We start from the raw sequence: 24,386 nt of genomic DNA, 5'->3' as shown, positions 1-24,386 counted from the left end.
CACAAACACTCAGACACACACACACACTCAGACACACACACACACTCATACACACTCACACACACACACACACGCACTGGGTCCTGCTCACATGCCGCCCGGGGTCTGTGCCGGGTCAGCCTGTGAGCCCTGGCGGGGTCTAGGCGCCCCGAGAAGGACTTTGGAGGCCCCTGGCTCCAGCTACCAGGCCTCTCCCCTCGTCCACACCCTGAGGGGCGGCTGGTTCTGCCCACCTGCTCCAGGAGGCCCAGGGCTGTGGCCGCGTCAGCAGGCCCAGGCTGACCAGCGCCTCGTCCTCGGGCCCTGAGCGCCTGGGGGCCGGGAGCGGGAGCGGGAGGCAGAGGCTCACCAGGCCGCCTCCCGCATGAGCCGTGTGCATGGGCCCCTCGGGCGCTGGGGCCGCTGTCGGGTCAGTGCATGTGGGGGACCAGCATGGCTGCCCGGACCAGTGCGGGCGAGCAGACGGCCTGTGGACGGGCCCTCCCGGGCTCACCGACCCGCAGACGCGGTGGGGGCGGGCGGGGTCTCCTCTGAGGCCTGGCGTCTCTGGGGGAGGCCACCCTCCGCCCGGAATCGGTGTCGTGGAGACGGCTCTCCTGGGGTCTGGGGTGTGCTCGGCCGTGGCTGCTCGGTAACCACGCATGAGCTTGCCGGCTCTGCTGGGACGACGGCTCAGCGGGCTCAGCGTTGCTAGGAGACGGCTTGCACAGGGCGAGGGCACTGGGTAACGGAAGGGGTTTGCTGGGAGCCAGGCCGGGTGCTCGTCGCCGCCGCGGTTTGATCGGATCGGGGCTGGAGGGACCCGCTGCCTGGGCCCGACCCAGGGGCCTGCGGACGCCCACGGGGACGCCCCACTCCCTCTGTGCCGGGACCAGCGCGGCCGCGCTGCCTCTGCCTCAGCCTCAGCCGGGGAGAGCCGCCGCCCGCCGCGGCCCAGGCGGGTGCCCCCGGCGTCCAGCGGAGGGTCCGCGTGCTCAGCCAGGCTGTGCCTCTCCGCAGCCCCAGCTGTCAGCCCGCGGGTCCCAGGCCCCACCGCCTCCTACCGCTTCCCCTCGAGGGCGGGTCCCCTGTCCTGGGCAGGGGCGCGGTGATGGGGAGGGCGGGCTGCGCCTGCGGCTGCGCCCCCGGGGGACCCGCGGTGTCTGCAGGGCTGTCTGGGCCCCGTCGCCGAGGAGGTGTCCACGGGCCCCAGGAGTCCCAGGTCCTCAGATGCTGAGGGCGGGGCCACAGGGAGTCCGTCAGGGTCCTGAGTCCGGCTGCCTGGCCTGGCCCTCGGAGGTCTGATGGGGTCGAGGAGAGGGCGGTCTGGGTCCTTCATGCCCTGGGACCTGGCGAGCAGTGCTTCTCAGGGAGGCCAACGTGAGGGAGGCTGCTGGGTCAGCTCTGCCCCGAGGATGCTGGGAGGGAAGGTTTACACACTCACACACTCACACACTCACACACTCACACACACACTCACACACACACTCACATACATACACACACACTCACACACACACTCACACACACACTCACACACACATATACACACACTCACACATACACACTCACACACATATACACACATACACACACACACACATACACACACACACTCTCACACACACTCACACACTCTCACACACACTCACATACATATACACACACATTCACACACTCACACACACATACATATACACACACTCACACACACTCTCATACATATACACACACCCACATACATACACACTCACATAAACACACACTCACATACATATACACACATTCACACACTCTCACATACATATACACACATTCACACACTCACACACACACACTCTCATACATATACACACACTCACATACACACACACATACACACACACTCACATACATATACACACATTCACACACACTCACATACATATACACACACATTCACACACTCACATACACACACACACTCACATACATATACACACTCACACTAACACACAGTCACATTCACACACCCTGGCCTGTTTGGCTCAGTGGATAGACCATCAGCCTGTGGACCGCAGGGTCCGGGGTTCGATTCTGGTGAAGGGCAGGTACCTCAGTTGCAGGCTTCTCCCTGGTCCGAGCCCTAGTCCGGTGCGTGCAGGAGGCAACCAATTGCTGTGTTTCTCTCACACCGATGTTTCTCTGTCTTTCCCTCTCTCTTCCACTCCCTCTAAAAATCAATGTGAAAGTTTCCTAGGGTGAAGATTAACAACAACAACAACAAAAGAAATATATACTTTTAGAGAGAGGACGGGATGGGAAGAGAGAGAAACGTCAGGGATGAGATAATCATTGACTGTCGGCCTCCTGCAGGCCTCCCACTGGGGCCGGAGCCCACAACCCCAGCCTGTGCCCTGGCTGGGAATCGAACCCTGACCTCCTGGTTCCTAGGTCGACACTCACCACTGAGCCACGCGGGCCGGGCTGGGAGGGGTGCTTGTGAGAGGAGGGGCAGGCCCGGGGAGCAGGAGGCCTGTCCAGTGTGGCTGCTCAGGTGGCCTGAGGGCTCTCTCCCCCGTTGGCCACTGCACCGGCCTGAGCGGCACGGGGACCCGCAGAGGGGCTCGCTGAGCAGACACCCACCCCCGTTTTCTGCCTCAGAGGGCCTGGGAGTCCAGGGGGTGCTCATGCTGCCAGCAGGTCCCACACTCTGGTCTCAGTGCCTGTCTGGGCCAGGGTGCTCCCAGCAGGCGGCTGCTCCCCCGGCCTCTGTGGAGCCCTCCTCCTTCCCCTCCCCTCCCTCATCCCGGACAGGTGCCTCTGCAGGTGCCAGCTGGAGCCTTCGGGGCAGGCCTGGGCCTGGGGCAAGGACCCTCCCTGCTTCTCTAACCACACCGGCCAGCCTGCTGGGCACTGCTTGACTGGCAGGGGGCAGGGGGCAGGGGGCGGGACGCTCTGGTCCTGGGCGGGGCTGCACTCTGCCTGAACTGACAAACCTGTTTTCTCTCTCCCCTCATGCCCTCCCCTCCCCTCTTACCTTGTGTGAGGTAAGCTGACTTCCTCTTCTGGGCAGTCCTGTCGTTCCCATGAGCCTCTGGGGCGGGCAGGTGCCGGGCCGGCCCGGAGCTGTGGAGGGCCGAGGGGAGGCTGGCAGGCTGCCCTGACCTCCATGGGGGGGCAGCCTGGGGTGCAGGTGGCTTTGACCCTCCCCATGGGGGTCATCTGCTGACCTCACGGAGCCGGGAGCCCTGGGGTGGGGCAGGCCAGGAGCGGCCCCTTGGAGGGGTGCTCGGGCTCCGGCCGCGGGCAGAGCGGGTCCTCCTCCAGTGGAGGGCCGGAGGCCACAGGCAGACAGGCACCTGGGCGGGGACGGCCCTCATGGGCAGCCAGCAGCACCCCCACCCGCCTCGAACATCAGTGAGGAGGGGCGCCTCCACACGGCTGGCCCACCCTCGTCCTCACCGGGCACCGCCCTCCTCACTGCCGCCCGCAGCCAGGGTGGCGGCACCGGTCCCCAGGCAGCCCCCGCCTCTCTCAGGGAGCCCGGCCGGGGCGAGAGGGGCGGGGAGCCGGCACCGAGCGGCCTGAGGTCCCGCGTGCCGGGGCGAGAGGGGCCCTCACGCAGCCTTTCCCCCCTGCAGCAGCCAAGAGCATGCTCAACAAGAAGACGGACGTGGTGAAGGTGAGCTGCGCCCCCAGCGCCCCGGGGAGGGCCCCTTTCCCCCCTGACGCCCCCCTGTCTCCGCTGCAGCCCCCGACCAACAGCACCAAGAACAGCGGCGCGGCCACCAGCCCGAAGGGGACGCTTCCCCCAGCCACCCTGGTACGGCCCCACCCCTCCTGGCCCCACCCACCCCTGGCCCCACCCCTGGCCCCACCCACCTCCTGGCCCCGGGACCCTGGTACTGACCCCACAGCCCCCTCCTGGCCCCACAGCCCCCTCCTGGCCCCACACCCCCTCCTGGCCCCACACCTCCTCCTGGCCCCACACCCACCTCCTGGCCCCACAGCCCCTCCTGGCCCCACAGCCCCTCCTGGCCCCACACCTCCTCCTGGCCCCACACCCCCTCCTGGCCCCACAGCCCCCTCCTGGCCCCACAGCCCCTCCTGGCCCCACACCTCCTCCTGGCCCCACACCCACCTCCTGGCCCCACAGCCCCCTCCTGGCCCTGGGCCGTGGCAGCCCCCTGTCAGGAGGCCCGGGTGACGGTGGGGCCCGGCTCCAGCCGGTCTCTGACAGATGACTCGGCCCCCAGCCCTGGCTGCTCCTGGGGGGTGGGGTGAGGTGAGGGGTGAGGGGTGAGGGGTGAGGCTACGCCGAGAGCCCTGCTCAGCAGCCAGACAGGCCAGCTCCGCCTCCCTGGTGGCTCCTGGTGAGAGGCCCCGGACCCCGTGGTGCCGTGCGGCTCTGAGGGGAGACGGTGGCTGCAGGGACCCGCCCACCCAGTGGGGACCCGTGCCGTCTCACTTCTCCCCCTTAATCTGCAGGGAGGCAGAGACCCGGGCTTCCCGTCAGTCACACCGCCGGCCTGTGGCCGCCCAGAGGGAGGGGAGGGGCTGGCGAACATGGGGACCCCCTGCTGGGGAGGTCCTGTCCAGGGGACCCCACGGCAGGTGGTCAGGTTGTGGCCGTGGAAGTGGGGTTGCTGGTCCGCCTGTTCTCAGAGATGCCCGGCTGACCCGCCCCCAGGGCCCACCTGACGCCCGGGAAGGCTGGTTTGCCCAGGGCTATCGACCGGGACATGGGGTCCAGGCCCAGCAGGGGAAGTCCGGTGCGGCCTCACAGCAGCCCATCCTGGACCCCTGCACCCCCTCAATCCCTCTGCCCCCCAACTCCCCTCCTTCCACCCATCCCGCGCCTCCTTCCCGCCCAGGCTCCATGCCAGCCCCTCCCTACAGCTCCTCCCGCCCGGGCCAAGCTCTGCACCGCGGCCTGGGCATCGCGTCTGCCTCACCCACCCACCCCGCTGCGCTGACCCTCCATCCCTGCCTTCCCCTCTCCCCCGGCCCCTCCTCTCACTCCCTCCTTCTTCCGCTGTAGGAGCCTCAAACCACCGTCATCCATAACCCCGTGGACGGGATCAAGGTACCGCCCCCTCGGGAGCTTCTGGGGGGCCTGGGCATTGACCCTGTGGGGGCAGGGGTCCCCACACCTGTCCCGGGGCAGCACGGAGCCCCGCGGCCCTGGCTGCGCCTGCCAGGAAGGCCCGGCTGCTGCCCGTGTGGCCCCTGCGCCCAGGACCAGGCCGGCCCCGTGATTGCGAGCGGGCCTCTCAGACCTCCTGCTGCCTCACGGTCCCCTCTGCCCTGAGTGCAGGGCCGGGGGGTGGGGGGGGAGGCCTGGGGGCGCACAGACCAGTGACCTCGCCCCCTTCACCTCGCTGCCAGAGCTTCCTGCCGGCTGGCCTCTCCTCCCGTCCCACCCACATCCGGGGCGCGGGAGGCTGTGTGTGCGTCCGGGGCCTCCTGCTGGCCCACAGCTCGGAGCCACGTTCGCCAGGCGGGAGGGGTCCCTCGGGGACCCCGTGGAGAGACCCCTTCTGGGGAGCCGGCTGCCCGGAGCTGGTGACGGGCAGGGGCAGCTGGTTTGTTATGTGAAGGGCGGCACCAGGCCACGGAGGGGGGAGGGGAGGAGGTACGGGCGCCCCACCCTTGCCTGGGCCACCTGGGTTCCCTCCGGCTCTGGGTGCCTTCCTGGTCCCAGGACCCTCGGGACTGATAAGCCTGCTTCCCGCTCTGTCAGACGGCCAGGCGGTCTGCCCACCGCGCACCGTGGCCGTGGGACGTGGGCAGTGGGACTGGTCATACGAAGCCCCCCTGCCTGTGGGTTTGGGGCCTGGGGCCAGCAAAGGCTCCTCCCAGGCCCCTGACCCCCGGGCCCTGACCCCCGGGCCCTGATCCCAGGTTCCTGACCCCCGGGCCCTGACTCCCGGGCCCTGACCCCCGGGCCCTGACCCCCGGGCCCTGACCCCCAAGCCCTGACCCCCAAGCCCTGACCCCCGGGCCCTGACCCCCGGGCCCTGACCCCCGAGCCCTGACCTCCCAGGCCCTGACCCCCAAGCCCTGACCCCCAGGTCCTGACCCCTGGGCCCTGACCCTAGGCCCCTTGTGTGGCCGGGCAGTCAGTGCTGACCCTGCCTCCCATCTCCCCAGGACTCGTCTGACAGCGCCCACACCACCATCGAGGATGAGGACACGAAAGGTACGGGGCTCCCACGGCAGGGCGCGGGCAGGGCGCGGCAGGGCGCAGGCTGGCAGGGCGCGGCAGGGCGCGGGCTGGCAGGGCGCGGGCTGGCAGGGCGCGGGCAGGGTGCGGCAGGGCGCGGGCTGGCAGGGCGCGGGCTGGCAGGGCGCGGGCAGGACGCGGCAGGGCGCGGGCTGGCAGGGTGCGGGCAGGGCGCGGCAAGGCGCAGGCAGGGCGCGGGCTGGCAGGGCGCTGGCTGGCAGGGTGCAGGCTGGCAGGGTACGGGCAGGGCGCGGCAAGGCGCAGGCAGGGCGCGGGCTGGCAGGGCACTGGCTGGCAGGGCGCAGGCTGGCAGGGCGCGGGCAGGGCGCAGGCTGGCAGGGCGCGGGCAGGGCGCGGGCTGGCAGGGCGCGGGCAGGGCGCAGCAGTTTCGGGCTGGCAGGGCTGGCAGGGCGCGGGCAGGGCGCGGGCTGGCAGGGCGCGGCAGGGCGTGGGCTGGCAGGGCGCGGGGAGGGCGCGGGCAGGGCGTGGGCTGGCAGGGCGCGGGGAGGGCGCGGGCAGGGCGTGGGCTGGCAGGGCTGGCAGGGCGTGGCAGGGCGCGTCGGTGGGGGTTCCCGGTCGGGGTCTGTGACTCAGGCGCCCCCAGGGCTGGCCGTCCTCGGCGACACTATCGGGCCCAGCCCGCAGGCCGGGCAGTCCAGGGGTGCCAGCCTCCAGCCACGCCTGCCGGGCGGCACCCTGACAGCAAGGAAGCTTCCGCCACCCTTCGCCCTCCCCGCCTGCCCCCAGCTCACCCCAGACCCGGTGCTCAGTTTTCCAGGAGAAACGAGTTCACAGTTGAATTTGCTCCATTTCTCCAAGTTCCTTAGCATCCTGACCGTCTGGCGGGCAGCTGAGTGGACGATCAGCGGGGTCTTGCCTGGGTTCCGTGCAATTCTGTGGTGCCAGGCTCCCCCCCCCCTCCCACGTGGGGCTGTGGGCGCCCCGACACACCCCAGCGCCCTCAGGGCTGCCCAGGGCACCCCGGTGGAGGGCCAGGCCCACCCTGCACGGCGGCTGCCCACCACCCCACAGCCCAGTGCTGGGGGCGGGGGGGCCGCGGAGCATGGGCCTGAGCAGGGAGACGCCCGTGTGTGTGTGTGTGTGTGTGTGTGTGTGTGTGTGTGTGTGTGAGGTTCCCAAAGAGACAGGCTGGAGCCAGCAGTATGGAGGCCAGCCCCTGCCTGGCCTGTGGGGGCTCCGGTCCAGGCCTGAGGGGGACAGGGACGGCGGGGGCGGGGGGTCTGGCCGCTGCATCCCGAATCGGACCCCAACCGTTGGCTGGGAGGGGTGGGAAGTGCCTGGCCTGTGTGGCTGGGCCCGCTCTGTGCACTGAGGGCCTCATACACAGAGGAGCCCGATCCCCCCGCCCCCCTTGAGCCCCCCTCCCCCCACACCCCCCCAGCACATGCAGGCCCCCGTGGACCTCAACACCTGCTGTGATGGGACAGCCCTGGGCACTCCTGGGTCGGGGTTCTCCGGCTTCACCCCCACCTCCTCTTTCTCCGGCCCCTTCTCTCTACAACCCCTCCCCGCCTGCCTCTGGTCACGTCTGTCTGTGGTCCCCCGGCTGGTCCAGGCCAGGGCAGCCCCCGGGTGCTCCGTACAGGGGAGGCCTCGCCCTGCAGGGAGGGAGAAGCGGACAGCAGAGGCCTCAGCGGCGGCCGGGAGGGAGGAGCGAGCGCTGGCCCGTCTGCCGACTGCCCGCCATATCGCTTACAGGGATGGATGACACCCCAGGCGCAGCCTCCCCGACCCGGGGCGGCTCCGGGCTCAGAGCGGAGGCAGCGGGGCAGGGGCCAGGCATGGCGGGGGAGTGGCTGGGTGAGTGGCCCCGGCCCACCCTGCGGGCCGAGCGGGCGGCCGAGGCAGGCCGAGGGGACGGCTAAGCCGTGGGTGGGAGAGGGCTGACGGGCGGTGGCAGACAGCGGGAGCCTTGTGGGCGGCCCTGCCAAGAGGGCTCTGTGCTCGGCTGGAGGGGCCAGGGCCTGAGGGGGGCCCTGCAGCGTCTCGTCTGGTTCAGAGGCTCCGTGTCCCAGACCTGGACCCCTGCCCGAGGCTGGAGACCTGCAGGATGCTCCCAGGGCACCTGCAGGGACCAGCCCTGCTGCCCTCCCCGTGGGGCCAGGCAGCGGCCTGGCGGGCTCTGAGGACAGGCCTGCGTGGGGCTCTGCCTGCTGAGGGGTCCCCTCAGTGGCCTAGGGTTTGGGACCACAGGGGTCTGTGAGCAGGACCAGATGGCAGGGGATGGGTTCTGGAGCCAGCAGAGGTGCCCTGGCCTGGGGTGGGGGGTGGGGCATTGGGGAACAGGGTGAGTCTTGCTCCTGGATGTGCCCCACTCGAGTCCCTGGCACCCCTGCCACTTGAGTGGGTGTGAGTGTGGGTGGGGAGGCCCCCAGGTGTCAGGAGGGGTGGGGCAGCCTGGGGAAGGGACTGTTTGGGGTGAGGTCTGCTCCCCATGGGTCTGAGCAGGTGAGCCAACTCCAGGCGCCCCATCTCCAACGTGGGGAGGCCCAGCACGGAGGCCCAGGCACAGGGTGTCCTGGGAGGGAGGGGGAGGGGGAGGGGGCGCCGTGGACCCCCCTCTCTAAGTGCATGCCGCCAGCGGTCTCCGTGTGAGCTCGGAGCTCACTGGCCAGGCCCCATCTCCATAATCGGGATTATACACAATCCTGATCCTGCAGCTGTCTGCCTGGACGGCTGGGACCCCGCACCCCAGCAGACACCGATGCACAGGGCTTGGTGCCAGCAAGGAGTCCCCGGGGTGCCCCAGGCCCTGGGCCAGTGGTGGGAGCAGCGCTTCCCCTTCACCCTCCGCCCCCCGAGCTGGTTCGTGTCCACAAGTTTATGCTGTGAGCTCGGGAATGTCCTGTTTATTTAATACTTTCTCTACACCAACCCCCATTTTAAATTACAACTGGTTTAAAAACATCCATTTCCCCCCTAGTGGAAGGTTGGGGTCACTCTCAGCAGCCAGTGACTGTGACCTCGGAGTGTAGGGGAACCAGCAGGAAGAGGTCCCTTGGCTCCACTGGGGGGCTGTGGGCCGGGGTGCTGGGCGGGGCAGCTCCGCTCTGAAAAGTAAGGACGGCCCTGTCGGTCTGTCGGTCGGTCGGTCCGTTGGTGGGAGGTGGGGCTCTGGGCGGGGGACCCGGACAGGAGGAGGCAGGAGCGGGCAGCGGGGGGAAGGACATGGCCAGGCCTCCCTGGGAGGGGCGGGGGGGGGGGCAGTGATGGGCTGCAGACGGGGACGCCTGAAGCTGGGAACGGCCTCACAGAGGGGACCAGTGACCCTCAATGGGGTGGATGAGGTCCCAGAGCAGAAGGGATGCCCAGCATTGGGACTCGCCCAGGCCGAGGGCAGAGAAGTGGGCCGGCTGCTGGGGACCCACCGGGACCTGAAGCATCGGCGGCGGCCTGCATGGGAGCTGGGGCCAGGGAGCCAGAGCCGCAGCCCCTCCGGGAGGCCAGCAGGGACCAGACCTGCCGGGGCAGACGAGGGGCAGGGCAGGAAAGCAGCACGAAGCAGCGGGGCTGTTTCGAGACGGGAGCCTGCACACGCTTGCAGGCTGTGCACACGCCCTCAGACACACACTTGCACCGGACATGCACATGCATGTTCCGCCCCTCAGGTGTCCCAGACGCCTGGGCTCACTCGCAGCATCTCCCTCCAGGTGGGTTCCCGGGACCAGGAGCGCCCAGGCAGCCCCAGGGGCAGCCGGCCTGGACGTGGGCGCAGGCCTCTGGACGCCCAGTGCTGGGGGACCTGAGCCCATGGCAGCTTCAGAAGCCCACCCGGCGTGGCAGCCCTCAGCACCACGGTCCCTCACTGCCGGGAGCGGAGGGCTCGCACGCAGACACGCGGCCGGGCGGCCTCGAACCTGGGGCTCTGGGAGAGGCTGTGGGATCGAGCCATTGGGTCGTTGCTGTAAGGTCCCCGCTGTGTGCACGGTCTGTGCACGGACGCGGTGCGCACCTCCCCAGGGACAGGAGAATGGGACAGGATCGAGGGAACGGGGGCCTGCAGCCACGTTTGTGTCTGTTCCTTTAAAAGCGTCTGGAGCCAATAGGACAGTGTCGGATGTGAGCCCCCCGGAGTGGGCTGCCTTACCCTCTCTGCTGCTTCCACGTGTGGAAAACGTTTTGCACAAAAATAAACATACTTAGAGACAAAGGGCCCCGGGCAACCACCCTGAGGGCCAGGCCTGCCTAGGCCCAGGGGCCAAGTAGGCCGGAGCCTGGAGGATGGTGGAGGGTGCGGGACGGACGAGTGGTGTGCTGGCTGGCTCCTGAGCCCAGGACTGCAAGCAGGGAGAGCCAGAGGAGGCGGAGGCCAGCGCCTGGTTTGCTGCCTTCCAGGGAGAGGGCTGAGGCTCACACTTCGTCTCTGAGCTGCCCGGCCCTGGGCAGAGGCCTCCCGCCCCCAGCCTTCTCCCTGCTGTACCTGCCAGCCCTCCCTGGGCCCTGTCCCCGGAGGAGTCGGGTTTGGGAAGGACCTGTGGGCGAGCCAGGAAGGCAGACCAGAGCTGCAGAGGACCAGACTGTGGTGGCTGTGGTGGGTGCCACCCCGTTTCTGCGTCTCCCGGACATGTTGTGCCGGAGAGAGAATGCTCTTACTTAGAAACGTCGTATTTATGGCAGCCGAGGAGCCAAGGTAGAAACTTGGACTTGTGGGACCTATGCTGGCCTTGGGGCTGGCCTGGGCGGTGTGGGCCCAGGGCTCGGCCCGGAGAGGAGAGGAGAGAGGAGAGGAGAGGAGAGGAGAGCAGAGGAGAGGAGAGGAGAGGAGAGGAGAGGAGAGGAGAGAGGAGAGGAGAGGAGAGGAGAGCAGAGGAGAGGAGAGGAGAGGAGGCGGGGCTGTGGGTCACTGCGCCTCTCTCCGCAGCGCGGAAGCAGGAGATCATCAAGGTCACGGAGCAGCTCATCGAGGCTGTAAACAGCGGGGACTTCGAGGCCTACGCGTGAGTCGGGGCCTGTGCGGCCCCTGGGGCAGCCTGGGGGATGAGTGGCTGCGTGCCCCTCAAGAGGGCGTCCAGTAGGAACTGGGCGGGTGCAGAGGGGGCCCTCCTCACCTGGGTCTGCCCCCCAGGAAAATCTGCGACCCAGGCCTGACCTCATTTGAGCCTGAAGCATTGGGCAACCTGGTCGAAGGGATGGACTTCCACAGGTTCTACTTCGAGAACTGTGAGTGAGGGCGCGGGGGGGCGGGGGGGATGGCGCGGGGGCCAGGGAGGCCTCTCCTGCCCAGGCCACGCAGCCGGGCCCCTGGCGGGGGGAGCAGGCAGTGCCGATGAGGGGCCTCGGGCTGACCCCAGCCCGTCCGCCCGCAGTGCTCGCCAAAAACAGCAAGCCGATCCACACGACCATCCTGAACCCGCACGTGCACGTCATCGGTGAGGACGCGGCCTGCATCGCCTACATCCGCCTCACGCAGCACATCGACGGCCAGGGCCGGCCCCGCACCAGCCAGTCCGAGGAGACCCGCGTGTGGCACCGCCGCGAGGGCAAGTGGCAGAACGTGCACTTCCACTGCTCAGGGGCGCCCGTGGCGCCGCCGCAGTGAGGTGAGCGGCGGACGGCCTCGGCGGCGGGCGGGGTCTCGGCGGGTGGAGTCACCGCGCACCAGGGGGCCGGGGCAGGCCTCGGGGGCACGCTGGAGCTGACCCTCTGCCCTCCGCTTGCAGAGCCCGAGGGATCGTGTGTGGCGCCCGCCGCCCCAGGCTCTGGCCTGCCTGTCGCATGTTTGTGTCTGCCTCTTCCTCCCCTGGTGCCTGTGTCTGCAGAAAACCAAGACCCGATGTGGTTCCTTTTTAAAAACAAGATGACGGCAACCACCACAAAAAAAGAAAAATAAATAAATGTCGGATGAAATGTGAAAAAAAAAACTTAACAAAGGAAACGCTGTAAAAATGACTGGCGCTGGTGGGGCTTGGACCTGCCGGCCGCTCCAGGCTCGGCCGGGCGCACTCTCCACGGGCAGCCTGTCGCCCTCACGTGTGTTCGCTGGGACCCGCCCACGCTGCTCGCTGCTCGCGGTGGGCAGTGCTGGGTGTCATCTAGGGGGCTGCGGGCCTGAGCGCAGCTGTTCCCTCTGCTTCGCTCCCTTCCTCTACCCCCTGCCCCGAAGGTGGGTGTGGGCTCCTCCCGTGCCAGCGCCTGGTGCCCTGATGCCCCGGCGTGGGTGGGCAGTGCAGAGGCCAGGCCACCCAGGGAGGATGCCTGGAGCAGCTCTGAGGGCCCAGGCTGGCTCTGCTCTGCCCCCGCCCCCTCCAGGGGCTGAAAGTGCTTCAGACTCGGGGGGCAGCAGCCCTGTGGGGAGGGGACCCTTGGGCTGGCCTCCCTCCTGTTCGTGGGGTGTGCCTCGGACACGGAGGAACGTTGGCCCTGATGCAGGAAGGAGGGGTCAGAGGAGGCGGGGCTCCCTGGGCTTCAGGCTGCTGCAGGGTCCAGGCTGGGGGCAGCTGCTTTGGGGGAGCACAGGGCAGGCCAGCCACTCGCCAGGCTTCAGGGGACACTGACGGGGACCCTGAGTGGGAGGAGGGGGCTGGGCTCACTTCCGGGAGGCTCAGGGATGGCCTTGTGGTCAGATGGAGGTGGCAGAGAGCAGCCAGGGGTGGGGGCAGGTCCAATCAGGCCTGGTCACAGAGACTGGGCTCCTCCTGCCCAGCACCAGGCACTCTTCAATTCACATTGTTTTCAACAAAGATTTTCTTTATCTTCCTCCCAACACCAACCCCAGGGAGGCGCATAGGATGGGGAACAGGACATAGGACCTGATCTCCACGGAGACTGTCCATGCCACTCAGAGTGGACACTCACCTGCCCGCCCACAGCTCTGCTCAGGACAGCTGTCCCTGCCGTGGGCATGGCGGGGGGTGGCAGGGCTCGCCTGACAGCGGCAGCGTGTGCCCGGCCACTCGCCTCCTGGGGCCTCCTCCCGCCTCTTCGTGGCGCTGCCTGTGCAGGTTAATTTGGGACTTTTTCTGGGGGATAGTTCTTTTGCATGACCCCACAAGCGAGCCACACCCGCCCTTCCAGCTCGATGTCCATGGTGTGGCCGCGCTGGCCCGCCCTGCAGGGGTCGGCTTTCCTCTCTCCCTTTTTGCTGAGTTTCGTTGTCTTTCTTTCTGAGCCTTGTAAGTGTACAAAAAACTATTTTGTTCTGTCTCGGGAAACTGCAAATAAAAGGAAAACAGGACAAACTGCTTCATGTGCAGCTTGGTGCTTTGTGCTGGGACCCCACCACTCCTCACCCAGCCCCTTCCGTGGGGCCCCACTGGGCCTGGCTGAAGAGGCCGAGTCCAGACCTTCCTGAGCCTGGCCAGGTGGACAGCCCACCTGGGGTCCCCCTGTGTAGCCATAGGTCACAGCTCCAATACCTGACCCCCCACACACACCCTCCCCAACCTCTCTAGTCACCCCAGTGGCGTCTGGGGAGGGAGGAGCCGACGGGTTACACTGACCTACTGAGTCGTTCCCTCCATCAGCCACCTCACCGGTGTGGTTTGCTGACCGCCGGCCACAGGCTATGTGTGGCATGTGGTGTCCATGGCCACGCTGCCTGCTTCGGGACCCTGGGTTGTGCAGACAGCACTCAGGCCTGCTTGGTTCAAACACCCACATCGCCCATGCACACGGTGACTGCTGGGAGGCAAAGATGAAAACAGCAGGCGAGGACAGCAGGGACCAGACAGGCTTCTCAAGGTCCAAATAGCCAGAGCCCCCAGCAGGATCTGGGACAGGCTGCCAGGTGCTGAGCCTAAGGTGCCCAGACGGAGGGAGAGAGGAAGGACTGGAGTGGCAGGGCTGGGAGCTCCCAGTAGGCTCCCTCTGCAGTGGCCCCAGCATGATACCCTGGGACACCCCCAGGCCTCTCTGCCCACCCTCTGCGCCTGGTCCCGGCCCTCAGGGGAAAGTGTCACCCAGTGCATCCTGGGAGGATACAAAGCCTGCCGTGCCTCCCTCGGGAACGACCACCCTGGCCTGTGAGGCGTTAGCACTGACCGTATGGCTGCTGACCTGACCGACCACGGGTTCCTAAGGCCATCTGAGCACACGGCCGCCCTCAGCCCAGCTGCAGGCCTTTCCCTCCTCCCTCGCAGACGTGCTCACGTGGAGGCAGTGGCCCCCCTCACCCCCGCCCCCAGGCCTTGCTGCTGCCTGTCTCTACCTATGCCGCATGCTTTCCTGGGACAGAAATGGGGCTTCAAAACCACCCTCGACCTCAGTGCCCACATGAGCCGGTGGCTGAGAACACAGGGACCCAGGGACCACTTCAGCCCCCTCCTCCAGCTTCCCCCCAGGAGACGCCTCGCCAGGCCCAGACCAGGCGGCCCTTGGCATCAGTGTCAGTGCCGTGGGCTCCCCCGGCAGCACTCCGGGACCTGAGCGGGTAGAGAATGTAGGCCAGAGCCAGAGCGGTGCCGGGCGGTGTCTCCTAGACCCAGGCCTATCGGCTGTAATCAGAGGAGCCTTCCGCCCAGCCCCCCAGTTCCTGCCTGAGGTGCACATGGCATCCCAGCCCGCCGGCAGGCCTGGGGCAGGGCGGGCACACAGCGGAGGGAGGTCAGGAGGCCCTTATTGTCTCGCCTGCTTCGGGCAGAGCCCCCCGGGCCGCAGCAGGAAGGGGCTGGGCTGCTCTGGGTTTGGATGGTCACACAGGGTGAGCTGAGCACAGGGGCCTGGGCCGGGCAGACCAGCTGCCGAGACCACGCCCCACACTAGGGCCAGGCTGGCCCCCAGCCCACAAGGACGTCCGGACACCTGCAGGGTCTGCTCTGCGCGCTCCCCTTCCTGGCTCCTGCCAGGTCTGAGAAAGATACACCTGAGCCTGGGGCTAAAGCAGATGCCACCTCCCTGCCCCCACCCCTGCTTGCAGGCCTGGCCCTGCCCTCCCCCTTCACAGCAGAGAACAGAGGGTACACCACACAGAGGACACAGTGAGGAAGGGCCTCATACCACCCTCCGCGCCCCCCAGGTTCAAACAGCACAGGACCATTTTGGGAATTTCAAAAGACAACTTTATCCAGATAGGAATCTCTCAAACAACACAAGAAAAGTTAGGCAGCGATTAAAATACACTCTTAGCCGATGACGTGAACAGGGAGCACAGGGCACAGGGCCTCTGCCAGCCACCCTCCCTCTTCCCAAATCCACCCACGCCCAGGTCCTCACCATCATCCACGACCCAACTGTCCTAAGTGGAGTCACAGCCACCTCCGGGGCCATGAATAGGATGGGCCTGCACCCCAAGGAGGGTCCAGCAGGGGTCACACAGGCCAGCAGTACCTGGGAAAAGGCAGCCGGCAGGTGAACCTGTTGGGGCAGGTGCTCAGAAGCCACACAGATCCCATTCTCTGGCCCAAGTGAGATTTGGGGGTGAGTAGACCCTTCGGGCTGGCCAAGAACCAGGGCCCAAGGACGGACCCCGGGTGAGACCACACTGGCTGACACCACCCCAGCACAGGCACCTCGCCCGCAGGTGGCACGCAGAGCAAGGGGGCAGTGTGGACAGGCAGCACGACCCTGGACCAGACAGGCCGAGGGCCGGCCCTTCTGGGCCATCGCCTGGGCTGCTGTGTGGCCTGGTTTCCTGCTGCTGAGGGTCAGGAAGGACGGGGAGGCGGGGGGTCAGGAGGGATGGGGGCTGCGCACTCAGACAAGTGGGGTACTGGGTCCTTGGTTGGCTGGCATCTGTTCTTGATACCCAGTGACAGTGGCCACAGGAAGGCTGCTTGCTAAGACACGCAGGCCCAGGTGGCTGCCAAAAGTTTTGCTGCCAGAGGCCTGTGCCTGGGATCCAGGTTCAAGGCCAAACTGCAGGTCAGACAGGTGCCCCGCCCCCTCCACCACCTCCATAGCGTCAGCAGCAGTCAAGTCTCAGCAGAAATGAAAACCGTGGCTCAGAACCTGTGAATCCCAGGGGCTGTCTCCTCATGGCCCTGCTTGCCCCCACCCCCGTGACCTGGGCGCCTTTCCCAGGAGAACCCAGTGTGCGTTCTGCCACTCCTAGCCCTGTGGATTGAGAACCCCACACTGAAGCGTTAACACAGCTGATGTGCAAGTAAAACCCAAAGGCTGCTGAGGACCAAAACAGACAGGTTAGATTAGAGCCCTTGGGCATCTGCAGGAGTCATGGAGTGTTTATAGTTTCATTTGGCCCAAAAATACCTCTGAGAACCTCCAATTATCTTTTCAAAATTACCAGAAACACGAATTTGAACATTCCCCATTCCAGGTCCCTTCCGCTGCCTCGGCGCTTCCAGGAGCTCCAGTGAACGGTGACCGAGCTCTGGTCTGGCCGTGGCCGAGGCGTCTCCGGAAGCCACGGTTCTGATGGAATGACGGGGACTGCAGCAAGGGGGCCCTGTGGGCGACGGTCACATGACTGCACAGCACGAGTTTTGCTTCCGGGCCTAGAAAGAAAGAGACAGAGGAGAAGTGGGCTGAGAGGCGGCCTGGGCACACACAGGGAGGGAGCCCTGAGCACTGAGGGGAAAGGACTGGAAGTACCCTCCTTGCTGCCTCCCGCCAGCTGGAAACAGGTCACAACCACGTCCTCCTCGCCTGTCCTGCCACCAGGAAGGCGCCCGACACAAAAATGGGCATGGGCACTGGCTGGCTGAAGATCCCTTTGCCCACCCTCAACCCAACAAGGCTGGCACCTCTGATGTTTCTCTAGACAACAGAGTGGCTCCCCCTTAGGTCCTGGGCCCCTGAGAGCTCCTCTTGCTTCCTATTCAGATACCCCAAAGGCACACAAAAGCAATGGTGTGTGGAGAACAAGCGAACTCGCCACACTACTCAGAGAGATTCTGTGCAAGGAGCCTGCAAACAGGCAGCGTCAGAACCTGGGGGCGCTGCACCCCACAGCTCAGCCGACAGCAGGCAAGGGTGAGCCCAGGCTCAGAGCCTACACCCGCCTTCGCCTCCTGCAAGGCAGCCCGAAGACGGGACAGGCCCAGCTGGCTCACTGCCGCAGCACCCAAGCGACAAGGGTGTGCTGCTCCTGCTCGTGGCGAGGGCCCAGGCCGCCAGTGCTCACGGTTTTGTAGAAGGCTTTCGAGTGAATTCCCAGCACTTCGGATTTGGACACCAGGTCGTCGATCTTCTCGCCTCGCTCTAACAGGGACTCCATGGTGTTGTGCTGCAGGAGGAACAGAAGGGAGGCTCTGACGGTTCACCACGAGCGGCCACAGCCCTCATCCAGCCCCTCAGGGCAAGCACGTCCCCTAAGCCCTCCCCCACAGGAGCACCCAGCACATATCCGACATGGGCATGCACCAGGACCCGTGACCTTCCTGTGGTCTACCAGTGCAGAGAGCATGTCCCAGTTCTGCACGGCACAGGCGTGGACAGCCATACAGGCAGAGGTCGCTAGTGCATCTACATGGACTCCCATTGGACAGGGCACGTCCGGATTCCCTCGAGGGGGCTAGAAGTTCACAGACTCTCTCCAAAGGGAGAAAGGGCCACAGCCCCGCTGCCCACTCACATACGCCCCCCTCAGTCTTCCCCAGTCCCACGGCCATTGCCAGAGCAGCCGCCAGGCCCACTGGGCCCGGTTTCACACGTGTGAAAAGGCACAGAGTGAGAAAGGAGCGGAAAGTTCCCACCTCCACATGGGCCTCGTCACTCGGATTCCCATCACCCAAGCTAACTGAATCGCCCAACTGGCATGGCTCCATGGTTGAGTGACGGTCTATGAACCAGGAGGTCACGGTTCAAGTCCTGGTCAGAGCACATGTCCAAGTTGTGGGCTCGATCCCCAGGGTGGGGCGTGCATGGGGCAACCAATCAATTTTTCTCTCTCATCATTGATGTTTGTCTCTCTTCCCCTCTCCTTTCCTCTCCCAAATAATAAAATATTTTTTTAAAAAAGTTAACTGGATTAAGGTCCAGATGGAAGTAAGGCAGTGTGGCCCTTTACCCAGGTCCCCACAGCCTCATCTCTGACTTCCTTACCAGAATGATCTTGGTCTCATCGAGTTCAGCCTGCACTTTGCTCATGGGGTCAGCTTCTCGAGGATTCTAAGGAAGAGCCGAGAATAAAAACGACGTCAGGACTGGAGTGACCACCTAGAATCAAAGCTCAAAACCCATCCAGCTGGACACTCGTTCACAGGCTACTTGAGCCGCGGCAGCAGTGGCAGCAACAGCCTGCTGGGCCCCCAGGTTCCAGGCCCTTGCGTAGCCCCCGAGACACCCAGGGACCGACATCAAGGCTGTCGGGAAGTCACCGCGCCCAGCTGTCAGGCTGGGAGGTTCCTGGGGCTCCGGGACCTACCTGGTAGGTACTAAGGTAGCCATCCAGGGCTGTGTAGTGGATGTTAGCAGAAGATCCGACTGGCCAGTGGATCCTCTCCACCTGCTTGGAGAAATCGTCCAGCACCTGCAAGACAAAGTTGCTCAGCGACACTCCTGTGCTCACCGTGCCCACAGCAACAGGACTGGGCCCAAGAGGCTCTCTGGCCCCCGGGAGGGCAGAGGCAAACAGCCAACGGCAAGGGTAAGTCCAGGCGCAAGTTCCTCCTCCTCAAGTCCTCTGGGCATTCAAATCCAAGTCTCTATTTGTGGGTGAGGGACAGGTATACTCCAAGGGACTGTTGGGGACTGCCAGACCAGGCTCCCCAGACTGGCAGCCTCCACTGCTGCTGAAATCTCTCCTGGAGCAGCCGGATCTGCTTCAGGGACCGCGCCATCTTGAAGGGGAGAGTGGCTGTGAGCGGAAGCCTAGTCTCACCTTTAGTCAGGAAGAACTGGATACCTCCCGGGCCCTACAACCACTACACGCAGGGACCAGCTGCAAACCATAAACACTGGGTCTCAAGCAGCACAGATATGCGGACTTGGACGAGCTCTGCACCTTTTCACGGAAAGGTCCGATTTCAATGGGAGGAAAAAGGAGACATACGTACCACTGTTTGTAATACTTTAAACAATAAAAAAGTATTAGAATTTTAAACTGCAGATTCCATTTTTGCCAGGTTATGAATTTCCGGGAATCAGGGAAAATTAGTCTTCTAATTTTCCAACCAATTCTTCAAAAAGGAAAGATTTAAGCCACTACCAAATTTCATGTGCTCCTAAGTGTATCAGTCCTCTGGGGACAAGACACGGCAGTGCCCTCCAGGAGTCCGTAATCAGCCCGTGTGAGGAAACCGAAGAACACGTGGTGCTGAGTCCACGCCGGGGAAGGGGCGCAGGGGTGGCTCGGTGGAGGGGAGGCAGGGATGGAGCTGGTGACACAGGCGAGAGCACAGCCACAGCTGACCCAAGGGCTCCGTCCCAGAGAAGAGAGGCGGAGACTGTGGGCAGCCTGGGGCACGAGCCTGGCACAGGGCAAAAATCGGTGCCATGGAGGAGCCTGGGGAGGCGAGGGGAACGCTGACCACGGCTGACTGTGGACACACCGCTCCACCCTGAGGCCTCGGGCACTGTGGTCACCCAAATCCAGTCCAGCCAAGCACACACTCACCTTCTCCAGCAAGGTGAAAGCCACCCGGGACGGGTACTCGCTGTCAGCAATGACCACTCCCGCAAGGCTGTCGTTCCGCACGTAGACGTGGCACAGGTATTCTACGGAGACACACACAGGACAGGAGGGCCTTAGACTCCACCCCAAGCCGTCAACGTCTCCTGCTGGGCTCCTGCCTTTGGATCAGCGAAGCCGCTCTGCAGACCAGGCTAATGGTTCGCACACAGGACTAGATGCACACGGGACAGGACACACGCATACACAACTCACAGGAGCATAGCCATCAGCACGGCCCCGAGGCCCAGTGTGCTAAACCAGGGTCTGAGGCCACCGTTCCAGGCACAACTTGAGCTCCAGGCCCAGCCTGGCAGTGTCTCGGAGAGCGGCAGCCCCTAAGGCTCTGCTCCGAACTGAGGGAACCCTGGGCAAGCAACAAAGCCTCACATGGTTTAAAAAGCCTGTAAGAGTGGCCCCAGTCAGGAAATGAGCTCTCTGCTCCTGTCCGGCCAGCTCCATTCTGGGGAGGGAGGGAGCGAGGAGAGGGGCCACGCAGGCTGGGGTTTTCAGGGAACTGTGAGTGTCCAAGTAGCAATAGGCCAGCCTGGAGAGGGCTCAACCGGACATTCACAACCCACAGAATTAACGCCTGTCACTCGGAAGGACTGCAGCTGACAAGGAAGAACCTTCTTGTCTCTAAGACTCTCAGCCAAGAGACTAGAACTAAACAAGGAGAACAAATTAAAGAGGCGAGGGGAGCCAATAGCCCCAAAATCAGAAACAGGCAGAGATGAGCCACCGCAGGGATGAGGGACAGGAGCTCACTCCCACACGCTCTAGCCAGCCAGCCCCAAGAAAAAGACTCAAATATGGGGACAAGCACACACCACAGAGAAGTGGGGCCAGGGTCTGAGGAAGTGTCCCTGAGAACCAAGCTGAGAAGGCCAAGTTCCCCCGAGGGGGTTGAGAATATTCAAATGCCCAGGATCCAACTGCACCGCCCGAGGTGAGCACACAGGGTCCCATAGAACACAGCCCCGGACACCGCCTGCACTGTCACTCTGGACAGAGCACTCCATACCTGGGACCCACAGTCCCCGCATCATGCAACAGCCCTTACTTCTGCCAGAAGTTCGCACACCCCTCCGGACGTGCCTGCAGACACTCACCACCTGTCCACATCTAAGTACACAGGAGGCAGCAGCCCTGGACAGGGCAGGCAGGAAACCCCTTCCATGTTCTGGAAGAGGCGTTGCTACTGCTTCGAGAGACAGGCCCTAATCGGAAGCACGTCCCAGCTCTGGGGCTAACTTTACCCAGGCAGCTAGTCGCCCACACAGGGCACAGAACCATGTGCAGGAGGAAGAGGAGGAGGAGGAGGGGAGAGAGGTCAGGTTGGCGAGTGGGTCCTGGCAGCCTCACCTCCTTGAGGTGACATGCATGCTCAGCTCAGGCTGCCTGCAGCACGACGGCCAGGCCAGCACACACGCACGGGAGGGTCCTCTTACCTTGCTCCTTGACGGACGCTCTGTTGCCTTTGGCCGAGCGCTCCACAATCAGCTGGCTGGTGAAGGTCATGAATTCCTGAACACTAAGAAACAACACACATTACTACTCCCGTCACCTTGTCCTAGGAGACATTGCTCCTTGGTTTCCTTCTCCCCCCCAACCTCACATAAATAATAAACTCTGCAAACAAACAGATCCAGAGTGTACAAATCGTCACAGCCATTCACACCATCTCTGCTCGCTTCCCAGCTCACCTCCACAGCCCCTCCAGAATGGTGGGCTGTGGTCAATTTCACACCTGGTCAGAGCATGACCTGGGACACGGGAGCTAAGCAGAAGCCAGTGCCTGTTCTCCAGGCCCACTCACTTCCAGGAAGAGGGCAAACAGGGCCTGTTCTGGGAAAACACAAGTGGCCAGAACTGCTTGGCAGGTTCACAGCCAACATGGCCGTGGCAAACGGCTGGACCAAAGGCTTAGGAGGAGGGGGAGCTTGTCGGGGGCCACACAACGAGATTTTGGCCAATGACGACGACAGACTGCAGATCCAACAGTGGTCCAAGAACCTCCAGGAAAGTTCACAGTGAAGGGCTTAGCGGAAGCACTTGCAGGGCTCAACAAGCTCCTTAAAAAGTTGGGAAACAGCCTGGCTGGCGTGGCTGTTTTGACTAGGAGGTGATGGTTCAATTCCCGGTCAGGGCACATGCGTGGGTTGCAGGCTTGATCCCCAGTAGGGAGTGTGCAGGAGGTAGCCGATCAATTATTCTCTCTCATCACTGATGTTCTCTCTGTCTCTCCCCCTCCACTCTCTATGAAAATCAATGGGAAACTATCCTCAGCTGAGATTTAAAAAAGTTTAAGTTTATAAAGTGAAAATGTTATAGTAAACTAAGGTTAATGTGTCACTGAAGAAAAAAAATAATGCAAGCTGGTGTAGCCTTGGTGTCCAGGGTATAAAGTCCACAGCCGTGTCCAGTCATGTCCTTGGCCCTCACCTTCACTCACTACTCACCCCACCACACCCAGAGCAACGTCCAGTCCTGCAGCTCCACTCCTGGTGAGAGCATGCGCAGGGTGCTTTCCCTCTGAGACTGTTTTCACTGCACCTTTTCATACCTCTCTCGTCAGGTGCATCACTGTTCCAATGGCCTCAGTACCCAGCACAGTAACAGGCTGTGCCATGCAGCCCAGGTGAGCAGTGGGCTGCACCATCCAGGTGTAAGCGCACCCCGTATGTTCGCACAACATCACGTAATGACACGCTTCTCAATGTATCTCTGTTGTTAGGTGACACATGACTGCAATCCCTCAGATGAAGTCTCCAAATAAGAATCTTCACGGTGAGACCACAGACAGCACTTAGAGCAGGACTGTACTTAAACGAGGCAAAACTGTTTCCATTGTGAAAGCCTGCATACAAGGGCCAGACAAACTGGGAAATGGCCCTGGCCGGATTTGCTCAGGGGTTAGAGTAGGGGTGTCGAACTCAATCAGAGAAGGGGCCAAAATCTAAAATCCAGCCTAAATCGCGGGCCGAATGGTTTACTGAACAGTCATAAACTGACAATGTCATAAACTGACAGCGGAGTGCAGTGATGACAGCGCGGTGCGGGCCACATTGCAAGGCCTGGCGGGCTGGATTTGGCCCGCGGGCCTTGTGTTTAACACATGTGGGTTAGAGCGTCGGCCTGCAGACCAAAGGGTCTCAGGTTTGATTTCCGTCAAGGGCACGTACCTTGGCTGCAGGTTCCCCCACCCTATCGGGGGCTCATTTGGGAGGCAACCAATCCATGTTTCTCTCCCTCTACCCCTTCTACTGTCTCTAGAAATCAATGGAATAGTATCCTCAGGTGAGGATTAAAAAAAAAAAAAAAAGGCTGGGAAACTATTAGAAGGTTTCAGGCTTGGGGTCTGGCCATTGTGAGACGGGAAGGACGAAGAGAGGGGCCTCAGGAGAGACAGAGTCCAGCTGGCACGTGTGCTGTCCCTGGAAATACCCCTGCAGTTCTGCTTACCACCTGAATGGGTGTGGGCACCCCAAGCCCCTGAGGGTCAGTCCTACCCAGGAACCCGGGACCCTTCAGTGTTCACCGCAGGGAAGAAGCATGGTGTGTGCCAGGCTGGTACAGACACAGAGAAGCGGCCGCACAGAGACGAGACCACAGACTGACCCAAAGAAAAACAAGTGTCAGTAAAATGACAGAAATTGTTTTAGATCCTGGCATCCTGCCAGCAAGCCACTCTCAAGAACCAACAGCTCCGCGGACGCAGCAGACACAGACTCCAGCTGGCAGAGGCACCAGGCCGCACACCACAGGCAGACTCTGGGGTCCCCCTCCTCCCGTGCCCGGATGGGCTGGAAGTCTGTCACACTTCCAATACCACCTTTTGGCAACAAGCGCCCCAGAACCCTCCAAAGCCCACAAGTCCCCTGCTTCCTTCCAGGCCCTCAGTGAGAACCCTTTCGTACCAGGGGCCCACAATTGGGGTCCGAGTCCCGGCGGGCCGGTTTCGTGGGGCCTCAGGGACTTTATCCGTGGGAGGAGCCCGCCCGCACCTCCCCCCAGTGGCTGGGGTTCACGGGTTCCCAAGACGTGGCGGGTGGGGCCTGGCGGCCAGGGGCCTGGACCAGAACCACCGAGATTCCCGGGCCTTCTAGTCAGACACGCAGACGTGCACCCGGGGAGCTGCCTTTTATAATTGTACTGGGCGGAAATCTGGAAAACACTGAGTTCCGGAGTGTTTTCTAGAACGGCCTCCGTCCAGCGAGAGGCTAAGGACTCGGAACGGTCTGCGGAGCAGGGAGGAGCCACGCCCGCCTCGCCCGGACCCCCGCCCCCCATCCCGCCCCCGCCGCCGGCCCGCCCACCTGGTCCTCTGGAAGAAGCTGAAGGACGACACGTCGTAGGCGGCGCTGAGCAGCACGGCCTTGGGGTCGCCTTTGTACAGGACGCTCAGGCTGAACAGCTTCATGGCGCCGCCGGGCGCCCGCCGCCCGCCCCCCCGACCGGCGAGCAGCGAGCAGCGCGGCCGCCGCCCCCCGAGACCGCCGGCTGCTGACGGGCCGACGCGGCTTCCTCCTCCCGGCTCGGGGCCACTTCCGGTTCCGGTCAGGGCCGCCGCCGGCGGAAACACGCAGGCAAGGGGCGGGGCGTGTGCGCACGCGGGTGAGCCCGGCCCCGCCCCACCCCGCGGGGCTGTCCCCGGAGTCCCCCCAGCCG

The 24,386-nt window shown here is 64.0% G+C and overlaps 2 protein-coding genes across 5 annotated transcripts in view; one reads left to right on the top strand and one right to left on the bottom strand.

The window, feature by feature from the left end:
- CAMK2B (calcium/calmodulin dependent protein kinase II beta) overlaps positions 1-13,390 on the top strand; it is a 38,955-nt gene extending 25,565 nt beyond the window's left edge. For 2 of the 4 annotated variants that reach the window (XM_084896624.1, XM_084896621.1), the window contains exons 14-21: positions 3,603-3,643; positions 3,713-3,784; positions 5,003-5,047; positions 6,115-6,163; positions 11,070-11,145; positions 11,274-11,368; positions 11,515-11,748; positions 11,869-13,390. In XM_084896624.1, the coding sequence (XP_084752750.1) occupies positions 3,603-3,643; positions 3,713-3,784; positions 5,003-5,047; positions 6,115-6,163; positions 11,070-11,145; positions 11,274-11,368; positions 11,515-11,747 (611 nt within the window). In that variant the 3' untranslated portion in view covers position 11,748; positions 11,869-13,390. The remainder of the gene's footprint in view (positions 1-3,602; positions 3,644-3,712; positions 3,785-5,002; positions 5,048-6,114; positions 6,164-11,069; positions 11,146-11,273; positions 11,369-11,514; positions 11,749-11,868) is intronic. The other 2 variants (XM_084896623.1, XM_084896622.1) reach the window with 1 other exon arrangement.
- Positions 13,391-15,181: 1,791 nt separating this feature from the next.
- On the bottom strand, positions 15,182-24,275 carry YKT6 (YKT6 v-SNARE homolog). The gene is made up of 7 exons (XM_084896628.1): positions 24,035-24,275; positions 21,167-21,249; positions 19,662-19,762; positions 18,471-18,575; positions 18,149-18,214; positions 17,229-17,330; positions 15,182-16,599 (listed from the first exon to the last, which is right to left on the bottom strand). The coding sequence occupies exons 1-7, from the start codon at positions 24,136-24,138 to the stop codon at positions 16,564-16,566; spliced, it is 597 nt and encodes a 198-aa protein (XP_084752754.1). The 5' UTR covers positions 24,139-24,275; the 3' UTR covers positions 15,182-16,563.
- Positions 24,276-24,386: the final 111 nt, after the last annotated feature.

The sequence above is a fragment of the Pipistrellus hanaki genome (genome assembly GCF_964339955.1).
Source record: "Pipistrellus hanaki genome assembly, chromosome: 10".
NCBI lineage: Eukaryota > Metazoa > Chordata > Mammalia > Chiroptera > Vespertilionidae > Pipistrellus > Pipistrellus hanaki.
The sequence above is the reverse complement of the archived record's forward strand: the minus strand, read 5'-3'. Positions and strand labels throughout refer to the sequence as shown.